We start from the raw sequence: 20,061 nt of genomic DNA, 5'->3' as shown, positions 1-20,061 counted from the left end.
TCATTTTTTCCCCAGTCCTGATGAAGGGTCTCGGCCTGAAATGTCGACTGTACTCTTTTCCGTAGGTGCTGCCTGGCCTGCTGAGTTCCTCCAGCACTTTGTGTGTGTTGCTTGGATTTCCAGCATCTGTAGATTTTCTGGTGTATGTGAGGAGTTGCCAGAAAGTGGCTGGAAGGGGACACCACCAGAGATAAGAGTAGGACAGCAATAGTTGGAGATCTGGAAGTACTCTGGAGGAAGCAGGATTGGTTCGTCCCAGAGAAGAAGCAGTATTGTAAAGGGTGGCCAACAAAGGAAGTCAAAGGCAACATAACAAAAATTAGTGGGAAGCTGGAAGATTAAGAAGCTTTTAAAAACCATCAGAAGGCAACTAAAAAAAGCAATAAGGAGAGATAGAAAATATGAAATATGAAGGTGAGCTAGCCAATAATTTACAGTAAAAGAGGATATCAAAAGTTTTTTCAGATACATAAGGAGTAAAATAGAGGCAAGAGCTGATATTGAACTGCTGGAAAATGACACGGGAGAGTTAGTAATGGGGAAGAAAGAAATGACAGGTGAACTGGGTAAGATTTTCACCAGCCTTCACTGGAAGACACTGGCTGCAAGCCAGAAATTAGAATTTGGCAGGGAGCAGAAATTACAGTAGTCAGTATCACTATGGAGAAGGGAAACTGAAAGGTCTAAAGGCAGATGAGTCACATAAGCTACAGCCCAGGATTCTGAAAGAAGTAGCTGACGAGGTTGTGGAGGCATTACTAGCGATCCTTCAAGAATTACAAGATCCTGAAATGGTTCTGGGGGTTTGGAAAATTGTAAATGTCATTCCAGTCTTTAAGAAGGGAGGGAGGCAAAAGACAGGAAATTATAGGCTAGTTAGCCTGACTTCAGTGTTTGGGAAGATGTTGGGAAGTGCATTATTAAGGATGAGGTTTTGAAGTACTTGCAGGCACACCATAAAATAGGTCAAAGACAACAAGGATCCCTTAAAGGGAAAACTTGTCTGACAAATCTGTTGGGATTCTTTGTGGAAAAAAATAGGAAGGACAGACAAAGGAGAGTCAGTGGATGTTGTTTACTTAGATGTTTAGAAGACCTTTGACAAGGTGCCACACATGAGGCTCATCTAAAAAAGGTAACAACCCATTATATCACCTGAAAAATACGAGTACGAACAGAAAGATTGGCTGTCTGGCAGAAGGTAAAGAGAAGAGGCATTTTTTGTTTGGCTGCTGGTGACCAGTGGTATTCCACAGGGGTCAATGTTTAGTCTGTTACTTTTCACATTATATATAATGTGAATACCACTGGTTAATAATCTGGATGACAGAATTGATGGCTTTGTGGTCAAGTTTGCAGACAATATGAAGAAATGTGGATGGCCAGGTAGTGTTGAGGTAACAGGGAGTCTGCAGAAGTACATAGACAGATTGGGAGAATAGGCAAAGAAGTGGCAGATGTAATATAATGCAGGGAAGTCTATCCTCATGCACTTTGGTAAAAGGAATAAAGGCATAGACTATTTTCTAAATGGGGAGAAAGTTCAAAGGTGCAATGGGACTTGGGAATCCTGGCACAAGATTCCCTTGAGGTTAACTTGCAGGTTGAGTTGGTAGTAAGGAAAGCAAATGAAATGCTAACATTCATTTCAGGAGGGCTAGAATATAAAAATAATGGGGAGGCTCTGATCAGACCACTTTTGGAGTATTGTAAACAGTCGTGGGTCCCATATCTAAGAAAGGATATGTTGGCTTTGGAGAGGGTCCAGAGGAGGTTTATGAGAATGATCCTAGAAATGAAAGTAAGAGTGCTTTATGGCTCTGAGCCTGCACTCACTGGAGTTTAGACAAATGAAGAGGGAATCTCATCAAAAAACCACATTTTGAAAAGCCTAAATAGAGTAGACATCTAGAGCATGGTTCCAATAGTGGGAGATTTTTCAACAACAAGGCACAACCACAGTATAGAGGACTCCTAACCTTTAGAACAGATGAAGAGGAATTATTTTAGCCAAAGGGTGGTGAATCTGAATCCATTGCCACAGATGACTGTTGAGGCTAAGTCATTTTGTATATTTAAAGTGGAGGTTGATGGCTACCTAATTAGTGAGGACATCAAAGGTTATGGGTTTGAGAGGGAAAATAAATCAGACATGAGAGAATGGTGGAGCAGACCCTATTGGCTAAATAGCCTAATTGAACTTAACTGTATCTACTTATACAGATGCTACTAGACCTGCTGAGACTTTCCAATATTTTCTCTTTTGAATTGAATTGACTGAATTGGCTTTATTACTTACATCCCTCAAATACATGAGGAGTAAAAATCTTTACGTTACATCTCCATCTAAATGTGCAATTTATAGTGATTTATAATAGATAATATGTGCAACAGGATAGTCAGCAGAACATAGAAATGCAGTTGTGTCAGCATGAATTAATCAATCTGATGGCCTTGTGGAACAAGCTCTCCTGGAGTCTGTTGGCCCTGACTTTTATGCTACGGTACCGTTTCCCGGATGGTTGCATCTGGAACAGTTTGTGGTGAGGGTAACTTGGGTCCCTAATGATCCTTCGAGCCCTTTTTACACACCTGTCTTTGTAAATGTCCTGAATAGTGGGAAGTTCACATCTAGGTATGCTGGGCTATCCACACTACTCTCTGTAGAGTCCTGCGATTGGGGGAAGTACAGTTCTCATACCAGGCAGTGATGCAGCCAGTCAGGATGCTCTCAATCGTGCCCCTGTAGAAAGTTCTAGGATTTGGGGGCCCATACCAAACTTGCTCAGTCGTCTGAGGTGAAAGAGGCGCTGTTGTGTCTTTTCGGCACTCAGCTGGTATGAATAGACCACTTAAGATCCTCGGTAATGCTTAAGCTGAGGAATTTAAAGCTGTTCACCCTCTCAACCCCAGATCCATTGATGTCAATAGAGGTTAGCCTGTCTCCATTCCTCCTGTAGTCCACAACCAGCTCCTTTGTTTTTGAGACATTGTTGTTTTCTTGACACCACTGTGTCAGGGTGAAGACTTCTTCTCTGTAGGCTGTCTCATTATTATTTGACATTAGGCCAATCAGTGTAGTGTCGTCAGCAAATTTAATTAGCAGATTGGAGCTGTGGGTGGCGACACAGTCATGGGTATACAGCGAGTGAAGGAGGTGAATTTGTAGAATTTGCTGCCACATGCAGCTGTGGAGGCCAGGTTGTTGGGTGTATTTAAGCCAGAGATTGATAGGTTCTTGATTGGACATGGCATCAAAGGTTACAGGGAGAAGGCCGGGAACCGGGGTTGAGGAGGAGACAGAAAAAAAGGATCAATCATGGTTGAATGGCGGAGCAGACTCGATGGGCCAAATTCTGCTCCTTCATCTTATGGTCTTATGGCTTAGGATACAACCCTGAGGGGCTCCTGTGTTGAGCGTCAGAGGGGCAGAGGTAAGGGAACCCACTCTTACCACCTGCTGGCGATCTGACAGGAAGTCTAGGATCCAGCTACACAAGACAGGGTCTATGAGCTTCTTGTTGATCCTGGAGGGAATTATGGTGTTGAATGCTGAACTGTAGTCCAAGAACAGCATTCTCACATAAGCATCCCTCTTCTTCAGACGTGTATTATTTGTTGGACAGTACACAACCGAGATGCAATTGTGTACTTGCATTGCCTTAAGATTTCTTTCGAGCAGTGGATATTAAATATCGTGAGATTCCTGTTTACACTGAAATTCCAGAATTTTCTCATTACATTTCAGATGTCCTATATTTTTAATTCTTGACTGGCCTCTTCTTTCACTATTCATTTTTGGGATGACAGGTTGTTGTGTAAAAGGCTGTACAGTTTCAACATTAGAAGAGTGAGATGTGATCTTTATTGAAATGTTTCTATGGGGCTTCACAAGGAAAATGCGTACTTGATGTGTAACATGCTGTAAGGTTTCACTGCTAATGTAATGGCCTCTGTAATGTTTCACTGCTGAGGCTAATGTAATAGCTTCTCTGTAATGTTCCACTGCTTAGGTAATGGTTTCTCTGTAGCAGCAATGTTTGGGTTATGACTAGAGATAACAGGGCATGTTAGCCCCAATGAGCGGGAGGTTGTTCTTTCTTGTGTGTCTGGGAGGAGGGATTTCGCGGTCTTTTGTCGGGGAGTGATGAAGAGAGAGAACGTGAATGGAGACAGTTGCTAGACCACCAGACAGAGTGGACTGAGGTGCGAGGGTCTGAGGGTTGGCTACACTCAGAGGTTGACAGAAACAAATGGACAAACGGTGAGCTCCAACGTTGCGCATTAGACTGTTTCATGAGAATGGGCCCTTTTCTTTTTTTGTTTCTTTACTAACCATATAGTCAAATTAAGAATTATAAAGCTCAATCGTTTAATCACATATTGTGTACTGCTTGTTATTTCCTGGTACTGATTTGTAACAGGGGACGCATCGTGCAGCATCCACCCAAACAAGATTTCTTAAGTTTGGTCGGTCCGGGGGCCATCACCCCCTAGATTAAGCCATTTGCCGAACCGAGGGTTACAGATGTTTAGCCTGGCTGGGGTATCCAGAACTAAGGGTTAGTTAGAAACTTAAAATAAAAGGTTAGCCATGCAGGACAAGAAGTAATTGCTTCTCTCAGTCAGCTAATCTGAACCTACTACCCAAAAGGGCTGCTGAGGCTTAATCACTGAGTATATTCAAGGAAATCAAATAGATTTTTTTACATCAAGGGACATGGAACTAGTGTGGGGTGGAGTATTGGTGAATAAGGTCAGCCATGGAATTACTGAGGAGCAAAGAAAGCATGAGGGATTGAGTTGTCTAGTTGGCCACCTCACACGTAGCTGGAGTAACTAGTCATCTGCCCATCCTTCTCCTTCTGTCTCCCTCCCTCTTCCATATTGCAAACAGGCAATGAATCATGAACTTTTAGCTCTGCACAGGGGCCTTAGGCTCACAATATGGCCCTTTCTTTCATTTCAGATTTCTAAGGGATGTAGCTTTTCCCTTAACTATAAGTGAAAACTGTTCATAACCAAATTTCTCATGAATATTTTGTTTTAATTGTAAAAGTTAGGACAATTCCTGTGCCAACCAACTGGAGGGAGTATTTAAGGACATTTTCAACCTCTCACTGCTATGGGCAGAAGTTCCCACTTGCCTCAAAAAGGCAACAATTATACCAGTGCCAAAGAAGAATAATGTGGGCTGCCTTAATGACTATCACCTGGTAGCACTCACATCTACAGTGATGAAATGCTTTGAGAGGTTGGTCATGACTAGACTGAACTCCTGCCTCAGCAAGGATCTGGACCCACTGCAATTTGCCTATAGCCACAGTAGGTCAAAGGCAGACGCAATCTCAATGGCTTTCCACATGGCTTTAGACCACTTGGACAACACAAACACCTACATCAGCATGCTGTTCATTGACTATAGCTCAGCATTTAATACAATCATTCCCACAATCCTGATTGAGATGTTACAGAACCTGGGCCTCTGTACCTCCCCCTGCAATTGGATCCTCAACTTCCTAACCAGAAGACCACAATCTGTGCAGATTGGTGATAACATATCCTCCTCGCTGACGATCAACACTGGCGCACCTCAGGGGTGTGTGCTTAGCCACTGCTCTGCTCTCTATACTCACAACTGTGTGGCTAGGCATAGCTCAAATACCATCTATAAATTTCCTGACTATACAACCATTGTTGGTAGAATCTCAGGTGGTGACGAGAGGACGTACAGGAGTGAGATATACCAACTAGTTGAATCGTGTCGCAGCAACAACTTGGCACTCAATGTCAGTATGACGAAAGAGCTGATTACGGACTTCAGGAAGGGTAAGACGAAGGAACACATACCAATCCTCATAGAGGGATCAGAAGTGGAGAGAGTGAGTTTCAAGTTCCTGGGAGTCAAGATCTCTGAGGACCTAACCTGGTCCCAATATATCAATGCAGTTATAAAGAAGGCAAGACCATAAGGAAGGACATAAGCCGGGAAGATGTGGAATCGATATGGGTAGAGCTGCGTAACACTAAGGGGCAGAAGACGCTGCTGGGAGTTGTGTACAGGCCACCTAACAGTAGTAGTGAGGTCGGAGATGGTATTAAACAGGAAATTAGAAATGTGTGCAATAAAGGAACAGCAGTTATAATGGGTGACTTCAATCTACATGTAGACTGGGTGAACCAAATTGGTAAAGGTGCTGAGGAAGAGGATTTCTTGGAATGTATGCGGGATGGTTTTTTGAACCAACATGTCGAGGAACCGACTAGAGAGCAGGCTATTCTGGACTGGGTTTTGAGCAATGAGGAAGGGTTAATTAGCGATCTTGTCGTGAGAGGCCCCTTGGGTAAGAGTGACCATAATATGGTGGAATTCTTCATTAACATGGAGAGTGACGTAGTTAATTCAGAAACAAAGGTTCTGAACTTAAAGAGGGGTAACTTTGAAGGTATGAGACATGAATTAGCTAAGATAGACTGGCAAATGACACTTCAAGGATTGACGGTGGATATGCAATGGCAGGCATTTAAAGGTTGCATGGATGAACTACAACAATTGTTCATCCCAGTTTGGCAAAAGAATAAATCAAGGAAGGTAGTGCACCCGTGGCTGACAAGAGAAATTAGGGATAGTATCAATTCCAAAGAAGTAGCATACAAATTAGCCAGAGAAAGTGGCTCACCTGAGGACTGGGAGAAATTCAGAGTTCAGCAGAGGAGGACAAAGGGCTTAATTAGGAAGGGGAAAAAAGATTATGAGAGAAAACTGGCAGAGAACATAAAAACGGACTGTAAAAGCTTTTATAGATATGTAAAAAGGAAAAGACTGATAAAGACAAATGTAGGTCCCCTGCAAACAGAAACAGGTGAATTGATTATGGGGAGCAAGGACATGGCAGACCAATTGAATAATTACTTTGGTTCTGTCTTCACTAAGGAGGACATAAATAATCTTCCAGAAATAGTAAGGGACAGAGGGTCCAGTGAGATGGAGGAACTGAGCGAAATACATGTTAGTAGGGAAGTGGTGTTAGGTAAATTGAAGGGATTGAAGGCAGATAAATCCCCAGGGCCAGATGGTCTGCATCCCAGAGTGCTTAAGGAAGTGGCCCAAGAAATAGTGGATGCATTAGTGATAATTTTTCAAAACTCGTTAGATTCTGGACTAGTTCCTGAGGATTGGAGGGTGGCTAATGTAACCCCACTTTTTAAAAAAGGAGGGAGAGAGAAACCGGGGAATTATAGGCCGGTTAGCCTAACGTCGGTGGTGGGGAAACTGCTGGAGTCAGTTATCAAGGATGTGATAACAGCACATTTGGAAAGCGGTGAAATGATCGGACAAAGTCAGCATGGATTTGTGAAAGGAAAATCATGTCTGACGAATCTCATAGAATTTTTTGAGGATGTAACTAGTAGAGTGGATAGGGGAGAACCAGTGGATGTGGTATATTTGGATTTTCAAAAGGCTTTTGACAAGGTCCCACACAGGAGATTAGTGTGCAAACTTAAAGCACATGGTATTGGGGGTAAGGTATTGGTGTGGGTGGAGAATTGGTTAGCAGACAGGAAGCAAAGAGTGGGAATAAACGGGACCTTTTCAGAATGGCAGGCGGTGACTAGTGGGGTACCGCAAGGCTCAGTGCTGGGACCCCAGTTGTTTACAATATATATTAATGACTTGGATGAGGGAATTAAATGCAGCATCTCCAAGTTTGCGGATGACACGAAGCTGGGTGGCAGTGTTAGCAGTGAGGAGGATGCTAAGAGGATGCAGGGTGACTTGGATAGGTTGGGTGAGTGGGCAAACTCATGGCAGATGCAATTTAATGTGGATAAATGTGAAGTTATCCACTTTGGTGGCAAAAATAGGAAAACAGATTATTATCTGAATGGTGGCCGATTAGGAAAAGGGGAGGTGCAACGAGACCTGGGTGTCATTATACACCAGTCATTGAAAGTGGGCATGCAGGTACAGCAGGCGGTGAAAAAGGCGAACGGTATGCTGGCATTTATAGCGAGAGGATTCGAGTACTGGAGCAGGGAGGTACTACTGCAGTTGTACAAGGCCTTGGTGAGACCACACCTGGAGTATTGTGTGCAGTTTTGGTCCCCTAATCTGAGGAAAGACATCCTTGCCATAGAGGGAGTACAAAGAAGGTTCACCAGATTGATTCCTGGGATGGCAGGTCTTTCATATGAAGAAAGACTGGATGAACTGGGCTTGTACTCGTTGGAATTTAGAAGATTGAGGGGGGATCTGATTGAAACGTATAAGATCCTAAAGGGATTGGACAGGCTAGATGCGGGAAGATTGTTCCCGATGTTGGGGAGGTCTAGAACGAGGGGTCACAGTTTGAGGATAGAGGGGAAGCCTTTTAGGACCGAGGTTAGGAAAAACTTCTTCACACAGAGAGTGGTGAATCTGTGGAATTCTCTGCCACAGCAAACTGTTGAGGCCAGTTCATTAGCTATGTTTAAAAGGAAGTTAGATATGGCCCTTGTGGCTACAGGGGTCACGGGGTATGGAGGGAAGGCTGGGTTCTGAGTTGGATGATCAGCCATGATCATAATAAATGGCGGTGCAGGCTCGAAGGGCCGAATGGCCTACTCCTGCACCTATTTTCTATGTTTCTATGTTTCTATAAGACCATACAATATAGGAGCAGGTAGGCCATTCAGCCCATCAAGTCTGCTCCACCATTCAATCATGGGCTGATCCAATTCTTCCCCATACCCTTTGATGCCCTGGCTAATCAAGAACCTATCTATCTCTGCCTTAAATACACTCAATGGCTTGGCCTCCACAGCTGCTCCTGGCAATGAATTCCACAGATTTACCACCCTCTAACTAAAGTAATTTCTCCGCATCTCAGTTCTAAAAGGATGTACTTCAATCCTGAAGTCATGCCCTCTTGACCTAGAATCCCCTACCATGGGAAATAACTTTGCCATATCTAATCTGTTCAGGCCTTTTGGCATTCAGAATGTTTCTATGAGATCCCCCCCATTCTTCTGATCTCCAGGGAATATTGCCCAAGAGCTGCCATACATTCCTCATATGGTAACCCTTTCATTCCTGGAATCATTCTCGTGAATCTTCTCTGAACCCTTTCCAATGTTGGTATATCCCTTCTAAAATAAGGAGCCCAAAACTGCACACAATACTCCGTGTGGTCTCACGAGTGCCTTATAGAGCCTCGACTATACTTCTTTAGGAGTTTGAAGAGATTTGACTTGTCAACAAATACACTCAAAAACTTCTATAGATGCACCGTGGAGAGCATTCTGACAGACTGCATCACTGTCTGGTATGGCGGGGGGCTTGGTGGTGCTACTTCACAGGACTGAAAGAAGCTGCAGAGGGTCGTAAATGTAGTCAGTTCCATCTTGGGTACCAGCCTACAAAGTACCCAGGACATCTTCAAGGAGCGGTGTCTCAGAAAGGCAGCGTCCATCATTAAGGACTGCCAGCACTCTGCCATCCGATTCCTAAATGGACATTGAACCCTTGCACACCACCTCACTTTTTAAATATATATTATTTCTGTTGTTTTCCATGATTTTTAATCTATTCAATGTATGTATATTGTCATTATTGATTTATTATTATTATATTTTTCTCTCTGCTAGATTATGTATTGCATTGAACTGCTGCCGCTAAATTAACAAATTTCACAGCACATGCCGGTGATAATAAACCTAATTCTGATTCTGAATTCAGCTAGATGATAAATTGGGTGCAAGCTACCACTTTTTGAAGTCTGTTTGCAGAACATCCTCAATTTCCACCAACATTATGAATGGATTTACTCTGTCCATTGCTCCACATAGCCTCAGAGATTTTCAGAACATTTTTAATTAGTCAGCATTACTACTTATGAATGTATTTCTCCTAGCACTAGATTTAGAAAAATACATGTACTTTTTTTAAAGTGAAGCTTGTGTTTTAATAAAATTACTCTGTGGTCTCACTTACCTCAAGGAGAGAGTTGTTTACAGATGCAACTTCATCAATATGAAGATCATATCCTAGTCTGGATGAAACAAGTGTATGTGTAGTTAGCTCATCATACAAAATGTAACTATTGTTCCTGGTGATGTGGTTTTCGAGATCACTCCATGACAAGGTCTAGACACAATAAGAAATCAGTAAATGTTAACCTTACATGAAACATTCTGCATTACAATGAACTGCAATTGTCAGAATGGCTCAGTTTTTAATAGATTTGAACCAGCAGGTTGTAGGCCAAAGGAGTGCTTGGATTTAAATAGCACATTTAAAACAATAAAGGTAATGTTTGAGTGTGAAAGATCTTGTAAATGATTGTGCCTGCTTGAATTTCACGCTTCCTCTGAACATCTGTCAACTCAGAGCCACAGATTAGTGTGACAGTCAGTAATTTCAATGCAGTATAATTTGTTCTTAATTTGTCTTTCTTGTGAATGTTTTATTTCTAATGCTAGGTTTCTATACATTATACCTGTACATACATGACAATAAATTTAACTTTGAAATTGTTCCTGATTCCTAATTTATGTAAAATTGCTTTTTCCCTATAGAACAAAGATGTGATGAGATGCAGATGGATTTAACTATTAAAAAAACTATCTCCAATGTTCTTGGTAACACATATTGCAGCCTATTGACTTAAGGTTATTTAACCAACTTACTAGCTAAGGAACCTAATTTCATGTCATTGTTCATGATATTTGATTTGTTTTAAGCAGGAAGAAAACTTTAGGAAAAACCATACATTATACCTCACTTTCTTCAAGGCCAGAGTCTACGGGAATAAACAATGTTTCATTAGTTGTCTTGTCTGACAGAAATGCTAGGAATTCTCTTCCTTTTTCAGTCGCTTGGGCATAGTCCAGCAATTTCTAATGAGAGACAGCAAATAATAATGTGCACAGTTGACCACAACAAAAACTTTGCAAATAGGGTTACAGAAGAACAATACTTACAGAATAAAAGATTGAAAAATTGGTGTGACTGGAGATCACATTCATTAGGTCCCCATTGCAGGAATAGCCGTCACCTACAAAGCCTTCTTTACATACACACTGAATATCTAGGGAGTAATGTGACAGAGAAAAAAACAGCTAAAAGTTGGCGATAAAAATTCTCAAATAAAATATACTTAGATGCTCTACTTTTGGGAAAAAATGGTGAATTCATTCAAACGATACATTGAACTTGGTGCTTACCTTGCTTTCTAAAGCAGTAAGCATCCCATAATTCACTGAGATTTGCCCTCACTCCATAATCAAAGACCCCAATGGTGCCATAACCACAGTTCGGGTTTAAGTGGGTTATGGGATACCCTGCTTTCATGTTGGCCATCCATCCAATTACACAGAGGTGATAGCCAAACTGTCAAAATAAATCAAAGGAAGAAAAAAAATCGTTAAGTAATTCTGTTTGGCTGCAAGGCACTGGTATTTTTCCACCCGTTTACTGTTTAAGATCAATAGATCTTAGTGTTGGCACCAATTAACTGCAACAGTTCTTTCACATTTTACAGTCAATGTAGTTTTTGAAGGTATTATGTTTTAGCATTTCATTAGTAATAATCCAGTTAATTATAAGTTGTATAAATCCATTAATGGCCTATTATAAAGGAACTGAAGTACAGTTGAAGTCAGAAGTTTACATACACCTTAGCCAAATACATTTAAACTCAGTTTTTCACAATTCCTCACATTTAATCCTAGAAAACATTCCCTGTCTTAGGTCAGTTAGGATTACTACTTTATTTTAAGAATGTGAAATGTCAGAATAATAGTAGAGAGAATGATTTATTTCAGCTTTTATTTCTTTCATCACTTTCCCAGTGGGTCAGAAGTTTACATACACTTCGTTAGTATTTGGTAGCATTGCCTTTAAATTGTTTAACTTGGGTCAAATGTTTTGGGTAGCCTTTCACACGTTTCTCACAGTAAATTGCTGGAATTTTGTTCCATTCCTCTGAGCAGAACTGGTGTAACTGAGTCAGGTTTGTAGGCCTCCTTGCTCGCACACGCTTTTTCAGTTCTGCCCATAAATTTTCTATCGGATTGAGGTCAGAAAATGATGTCAAGTCTGGTTCATCCTCGGGAGCAATCTAGTGATCCTAACTGACCTAAGGCAGAGAATGTTTTCTAGGATTAAGTATCAGGAATTGTGAAAAACTGAGTTTAAATGTATTTGGCTAAGGTGTATGTAAACTTCTGACTTCAACTGTAAGTCGTCATTTCAGTTGGTATTTGCAAAAAGCCTTCTGAAGTTTTTTATTTTTGTGTCAATGCTTTAAAATATTTTTTATCATATTGCACATTTGTTTATTATGTGAAATTCCTGTGATAATTCTGTACATGATAAGGACGTGTGAATGCATTTGTGTTTGTGACTCAGAGGCCGCTTCCCATCCAGCATGTTGTAGCTTGGTTACAGAGTAAAATGTGAGTCACTAACATGCAATGGAAACATACTGAATGAATTCCAGAAGAAAGAACTTGACATAGCACATCACTGGCAGAAGATAAGATCTATAAGGAAGTTATGATTTAGCAGATGATTTTCTGGACTGGATTAGATCACCCAAAAAAATCCTCAAGATGTTAATACTGTTTCTCTCAACTACAGATGCTGTCTTGCCTGCTGAATTTTCAGGATGTTAATCATAATTTGGCAAAGTTGAAGATAAATAGATTTTAAAAGGCAAAAATAGGAACACAAAGAAGAGAGTACAAAGGAGGTTTGTGATAAAGATAGGCACCTAAAATGACTAGAAGAAGTTACAGTTCAAAGTGAATGATGATGACAATAAGGAAAGATAAAGGAAAAGACAGATTTTACATAGAAATATTGCCTTTTTTAATAGAATTGCACAGCTGAAAGGGAAGGTGATCATTTTTCAAGCAATTTACATACCCGAATTAATTTACCTCTAATTGTTTTAAGTAATTGCTATAACTGGTTCATTAAAACCATAACCCGTGATAATTTTTGAACATTAGTGAATATCAGAGGTGTACAAAGTCCCATGTGATGTCATACTGTAAATTAAAGAATGTGAATTGGAGAAAAACACACAGCTATGGATTGAAAATTGCTGGAGGACAGGAAACAGTGTAGGAACAAATGAAGCTAGTAAGCAGACTAGAGTTTAGAAGACTGAGAGGGGTCTTGTGAGGGACTTGTACGAACACTGCCTTCCCAGCCCTAACCCCTGCAATACAATCAGCTGGTGACCACCTTCTTTAAGAAAGGACAAACAATGAAGGATAAAATGACTCATGAGGCTTCTGAAAGACCATCACTAGGCGCAAAATGGTGCGTTTGGGGTGTTAAGCAAAGAAAGACAGGAAATTGACACTCCAGACTCGTTTTCTAATGGGCACCCAATTGAGATTCCGACAGGGGTCTAAACACAAACATGAGCAAGTGCAATAACTGGGGCAAACAAGCCCACAGAATGAAAAGTGATTTAAAGTGCACACACACTGATCTCTGTGGAATACTTTGTAGGCATTTACCTGCTGAGCAGTAGCAAGTTGGTCAAAACTTGCCAGTGTGGCACCCTCTGCATTGCAGGCAGCAGCTGCATCTTCAAAGGTAAACTTGTATTTCCCGATGGGTGATTGCAAATGGAACACTCCAGCTGTCTTATCTGAAAAATTGAACAGAAGAGACTACTGATTGTTTTGCAAAATGACATTGCTATCACTTTCAATACTTAATTCAAACAATTATTGCTATCATTTTCAATACTTAATTATGACACACATGAGGCTGCTTACCAAGTTAAGAGCCCATGGTATTACAGGAAAGTTACTTTCATGGTTAGAGCATTGGCTGATTGGTAGGAGGCAGTGAGTGGGAATAAAAAGGATCTTTTTCTGGTTGGCTGCCAGTGACTAGTGGTGTTCCACGGGGGTCGGTGTTGGGACCACTTCTTGTTATGCTGTATATCAATGATTTAGATGATGGAATAGATGGCTTTATTGCCAAGCTTGCAGATGATACGAAGATTGGTGGAGGGGCAGGTAGTGTTGAGGAAACAGGTAGGCTGCAGGAGGACTTAGACAGACAAGGAGAATGGGCAAGAAAGTGACAAATGAAATATAACTTTGGAAAATGCATGGTCATGCACATTGATAGTAGAAATAAATGTGCGGACTATTTTCTAAATGGGGAGAAAATCCAGGAATCCAAGATGCAGAGAGACTTGGGAGTCCTTGTGCAGGACACCTTGAAGGTTAACTTGCAGGTTGAGTCGGTGGTGATGAAGACAAAAGCCATGTTAGCATTCATTTCAAAAGGTCTGGAACACAAGAGCAAGGATGTGATGCTGAGGCTTTATAAGGCACTGGTGAGGACTCACCTTGAATATTGTGAATAGTTTTGGGTCCCTGTTCTTAGAAAAAATGTGCTGGCATTGGAGGGGGCCCAGAGGAGGTTCACTAGGATGATTCCAGGAATGAAAGGGTTATCATTCGAGGAAAGTTTGTTTGATGGCTCTGGGTCTGTACTCACTGGAATTCAGAAGGATGAGGAGGGATCTCATTGAAACCTTTCAAATGTTGAAAGGCCTAGACAGAGTAGATTTGGAAAGGATGTTTCCCATGGTTGGAGATTCTAGGACAAGAGGGCACAGCTTCAGAATAGAGGGGCACCTTTTCAAAACAGAGATGCGGAGAAATTTCTTTAGGCATAGGGTGGTGAATTTGTGGAATTTGTTGCCACAGGCAGCTGTGGAGGCCAGGTTGTTGGATGTATTTAAGGCAGAGATTGATAGGTTCTTGATTGGACATGGCATCAAAGGTTACGGGGAAAAGGCCGGGAACTGGGGTTGAGGAGGAGAGAATAAAAAGGCTCAGCCATTATTGAATGGTGGAGCAGACTCAATGAGCCAAATGGCCTAATTCTGCTCCTATGTCTTATGGTCTAATTCCTTAAAAAATCTGAAGAGAAGTGTGGTACAGATCTTGTACAATATAAACCAACTCAGTACAAACATAGAAAACTGTCGGATTCAACATGTGTTATCTTTGGTTGGTTCTGTGAGATCCAAAAGTTTACTGCTAAATTACTGAAGTGGTTTTCCTTCAGTAGTGAGCCAAGACACAGCTTTGATTGCAGGTATGACTGGGCCACCCCAAATTCTGCCCTCAGTATGCAATTTGAGAATGGATCACTGATCCAGTCGGTCAGCTGTAATGGATGGTAGTGTGTAATATCTTTGCCAAACTTATTCCTCTGCAGTGGATAGGAAAATCTGGCTGTCTGTATTCCAGCCCAGCTATCCCAGTTAAACTTTGTCTGGCATGGTAGGTTGATAATTATATCAGTACAATTAATAATAACAAAAAAGCATAGACATTAAAATAGAGTTAAGAGTAGCACTGATGGCCCCTCCAGTTTACTCCATCATTAAATAAGACCATTACTTGTCCACATATCTTCCAGGTCTCAGGCAGAAAATTGTAAAGATAACAGCATTCTGTGTAAAAAAAACACTACATTTTACTGTATTTTGTTTGCTGTCTCTTAACTTACATTAAAATTGTTAAGCTTATTTTGCCATGTACATTAAGCACACCTTACATTAATTTATTGTTAACTTACAGGATGTTTGTTATGTACTGCACTACTGCTGAAAAGGCACTTACAACCTCTGCATGTACGCTTATTGACAATAAACAAACACAAGCTTAAAATTTCTCCTCATTCCTCCTGAATGGCGAGACATGTGTCCTGAACACCCTAATTCCAGACTCCATCCTAAATAGACAGCTACCCTGGCAATCCTAGCCACCTAGGAAGTTCAGTGATTATGGGTCGATGTTCATCCTCCCCCTCATGGGAGAGTTGCTTCATTCCTATGGATGTATGCTAGTCGTTGAGCCTTTTACCATAGAGCCATCTCTGGGTGTGAGAGCTGTGCCACAAGCAGCTTCCTTCACATCCAGCTGGTGATCCAGCCATCATTGCTCATGGCTGCCACTGGCCCGGGCTTACCACGCCACACCGATCTGGAGCAGCTTGAAGCCCAGATGACTGTGCTGAGCAACCGCACTGCTTACACAGTCTGTCCACACTAGATCTCACAGGCAGCCTTGGTACAGTGTTCTCTCCACACTGATGCGATGACTCGTTGAGCAGTTTGCAGCCCACACTAGTGTTAGTCTGTGAAGGTTCTCAGTCATCCAGATCATTGTATCTCAAGTAGTAGTAAATCAAGGCAACTGGCCTTGCTGTGTTGCCTAGAAGACGTTTCGCCACTCATCCGAGAGGCTTCTTCAGCGCAACAGTTCACACCTCCATTCATGCAAAGATAACACTCATGACCCTCTCATTACCTCTACGACTCCTAATGACCCTCATGTGATTGCTATACCTTCAAACAACTCACAGAGTTTATAAACTGGAAAACTACCCACCGTGGATCAAAACTGAAGAAGCTTCTCAGGTGAGTGGCGAAACATCTTACAGACAACACAGCAAGTACTATTGCCTTGATTTAATACTGCTTGACACACTAGTCTATGTTTTAAAGTATAGGGGTCTGTACCTGCATGCTTCAGACTGCAGGACCAGTGTATTATTGCCAATCAGCACTCCATGAGCTGTACCAAGTTGGGTACACCTGTTTGGATAAGTGAAGCTTCCACAAAGTTCAAACATTTCATCACTGACATCCAATCCAACAATTTTTGTGCGTCTGCTACTGAAGCACAGCCAATATTGAATGTATCTACTACAAGATACATTCTAGCAACTTGAGGAATGCTTTGTCAACAAATACCTATGCGGTATGTGCCCTCGCGCACGAGGGAACTAGATACAATGGGCATGATTAACAGAATGTTCTCTTCTAAGTTAAAGCTTAGCTTTACTTGTACACCAAAACATACGGTGAAGTGGGCTGTTTGAATTCACAGCCAACAGCCTAGGGATGTGCCCGGAGGTTCTTGCCATGCTTCCAGCACTGACGTAGCATGTCCACAACTTACTAACACAAACTCAAACATCTTTGGAACATGGGGTGGTGGGGTGGTAGGGGATACTGGAGGTACCCACACAGTCACATGCAAAATCACATACAGTGGTGGGAGTTGAACCCATATCAACATTACAGCTAGTGCTGTAAAGCGATGCGCTAACCACAATGCCACCCTGTTGTGGAGATTTACTACCTTTATCATCACTGCAAGACTTCCACCCAAATCTATTACAGGACAATGGGAGTGCCTTCATGGACTGAAGTATTTCAAAAGGCAGCTCCCCACTTTTTCAAGGTCAATTAGTGATGCAGAGTATATTTTTGATGCATTCGCAGCTGCTGGTTTGACCAGCGTTTATTGATCAACACTAATTGCTCTTCAGAATGTAATGAGGATCAATCTGCTTCCACCCCTTCCATCTCTGGAGTGAAGTTACTCTCAGTACTAGAAACGCAAACACGAGAAAATCTGCAGATCAAGCAACACACACAAAATGCTGGAGGAACACAGCAGGCCAGGCAGCATCTATAGGAAGAAGTACAGTCGACGCTTCGGGTCAAGACCCTTCATCGAAACATCGACTGTACCTCTTCCTATAGATGCTGCCTGGCCTGCTGTGTTCCTCCAGCATTTTGTGTGTGTTGTCTCAGTACTAGAAGCCCGGATTCTGACCCATCACTGACGAGGGAATGGCTCTACATTTCCAGGACAGGATTGCGTTTGGAGATGGTGCCATTTCTATGTTCCTGCTGCCCTTTTACTTCCAGATGATAAGAGGTGAAAGTTTTAGAAATTGATGTTCACAACCACTGAATGAATAAATAAATACATAAATAAATCATTTTGCAAGCTGTTGTTGAACCACAATTAGAATCATAAAAGCAAAATCTCACCAGTATTGACATAAATAAAATAATTTTCTGGTGGTTGGTGAAAAATCCAAAGAACTCAGAGACATGGTGGTCATCACCTTACTCTGTAACTGGATCCTCAACTTCCTGACTAATAGACTATATTCGATAAGGACAGGCACTATCAATTCCACTGTGATTATTCTCAAAACTAATGTTTCACAAGGCTGCATCCTCAGTCCCTGCTCTACTCGTTGGACTCTCATGAGTGGGTGGTCAAATTCCGCTCCACCTCCATTTATGAGTATACAGATGATACCACGTAGTTGGCCGTATATCAAAAAACAATGAGTACAGGAAGGAGATAGAGAGCTTAATGGCATGGTGTCAACACAACCTTTTCCTCAAGGTCAGCAAAACTAAAGAGCTGATCACTGACTTCAGGAGGGGGACAGTGCATGTGCTCCATTCTACGTCAATGGCGCTGAGCTCGGGAGTGTAGATAGCTTCAAGATCCAAGGAGGGAAGTGTCACCAAAACTCTGCCACAGTCTATTCACATACATTCGTGCCATGACAAGAAAGCTCCCCAATGCCTCTACTTCCTCAGCAGGTTAAAGAAATTTGGCATGACTCCTTTGATCCTTGCCAATATCAATAATTCTTATCAATGCACTATAAAAAGCAGCCCAAACAACAGGAATTCTGCAGGTGCTGGAAATTCAAGCAACACACATCAAAGTTGCTGGTGAACGCAGCAGGCCAGGCAGCACCTGTAGGAAGAGGCGCAGTCGACGTTTCAGGCCGAGACCCTTCGTCAGGACTAACTGAAGGAAGAGTGAGTAAGGGATTTGAAAGCTTTCAAATCCCTTACTCACTCTTCCTTCAGTTAGTCCTGACGAAGGGTCTCGGCCTGAAACGTCGACTGCGCCTCTTCCTACAGATGCTGCCTGGCCTGCTGCGTTCACCAGCAACTTTGATGTGTGTTGCATAAAAAGCAGCCCGTTTGGATGTAGCTCAGCTTGGTATGGCAATTGCTCTGCCTGTGAACTCAAGAAACCACAGAGAGTTTTCAACACAACTCGGCACATCATAGAAACACCTTCCCTTCCATTGACTCTCTCTATACTTCTTTCTGCTTCAGTAAAGCAACCAGCATCATCAAAAACTCCACCCACCTGGGCCATTCTCTCTTTTCACTCTTCCCATCAAACAGAAGATATAAAAGCCCGAAAGCATGTACCACCAGGCATGTACCCCTCGGGTTTACCCAGTTGTTATAAGGTTATTGAATGGTTCCTTCATGCAATAAAATGGACTCAACCTCATAACCTACCTTGTTATGACCCTGCACCTTCTTGTCTGCCTACAATTTCTCTGTAACTGTTACACATTTTTCTGCACTCTATATTATTTTACCCTGCACTACTTCAGTGCTCTGATCTGAATGAACTGTATGCAAGACAAGCTTACCTCAATACCGTTTCACCTTAACAGTAATAAGCCCGTTCTAATTACAAGTGACTTCTTCATCAAAGAAAACTGGAAAATAAATGATGTGTTACAAAGCACCGAAGTTCTCACCTTGGAAGGGAAGATCCTTACAGAATGCATGACGATGGCAGAGACCATCCATCTCGACACAACGACCTACAGAATGCTTCACATTTAACAGGCACTGAATGCCATCTCCTTGGAATCCTTGCTTACATTCACATCTTCGTTTGTTCTGTAGCAGAAGTAAATTTCCGAAAAAAGTCATGAACCAACTAATTCCATAAACATTAAATATGGAAACATTCAGAAATTTAAAAAAAATTGTCAACATTGTATGTAGGTGCTCAAATTAATTTAAAAAAGGCATTACTTTAATTAAAAAAGCATTACTTTAAGAGCTCAAACTACAGTACTGTGCAAAAGTCTTCTACACATAAAAAGTATTCGCCCCCCCCAGATGTTTTCATGTTTTACTGTTTTACAACGTATAATCACAGTGGATCAGTGTCCAAAAAAAAACCAAATTAGATCCACTATGATTCAATGTTGTAAAATAGTAAAACATGAAAACATCTGGGGGGGGGAAAATATTTTCTATAGTCACTGTAGATAACTAGGGTGCCTCAGACTCTGGCACAGTACTGTATCTACTAAATGTTAACAAAAACTTAAGACCGACAGGTATTGCTGTTTCAAGGGGACATAAAGAGGGGATGGGGATGTTTATC

The 20,061-nt window shown here is 41.6% G+C and overlaps 1 protein-coding gene across 1 annotated transcript in view; it reads right to left on the bottom strand.

Moving 5' to 3' along the window:
- stab1 (stabilin 1) overlaps positions 1 to 20,061 on the bottom strand; it is a 339,504-nt gene that overhangs the window by 17,832 nt on the left and 301,611 nt on the right. The window contains exons 60-65 of the mRNA XM_063067593.1: positions 19,421 to 19,565; positions 13,516 to 13,649; positions 11,206 to 11,371; positions 10,963 to 11,069; positions 10,759 to 10,878; positions 9,974 to 10,126 (exon numbers count right to left, since the gene is read on the bottom strand). Coding sequence (XP_062923663.1) covers positions 9,974 to 10,126; positions 10,759 to 10,878; positions 10,963 to 11,069; positions 11,206 to 11,371; positions 13,516 to 13,649; positions 19,421 to 19,565 — 825 coding nt within the window. The remainder of the gene's footprint in view (positions 1 to 9,973; positions 10,127 to 10,758; positions 10,879 to 10,962; positions 11,070 to 11,205; positions 11,372 to 13,515; positions 13,650 to 19,420; positions 19,566 to 20,061) is intronic.

Source organism: Mobula hypostoma, chromosome 15, assembly GCF_963921235.1.
Source record: "Mobula hypostoma chromosome 15, sMobHyp1.1, whole genome shotgun sequence".
Lineage (NCBI taxonomy): Eukaryota > Metazoa > Chordata > Chondrichthyes > Myliobatiformes > Myliobatidae > Mobula > Mobula hypostoma.
Note: the sequence above shows the minus strand (reverse complement) of the source record. Positions and strands in the feature narration are given on the sequence as shown.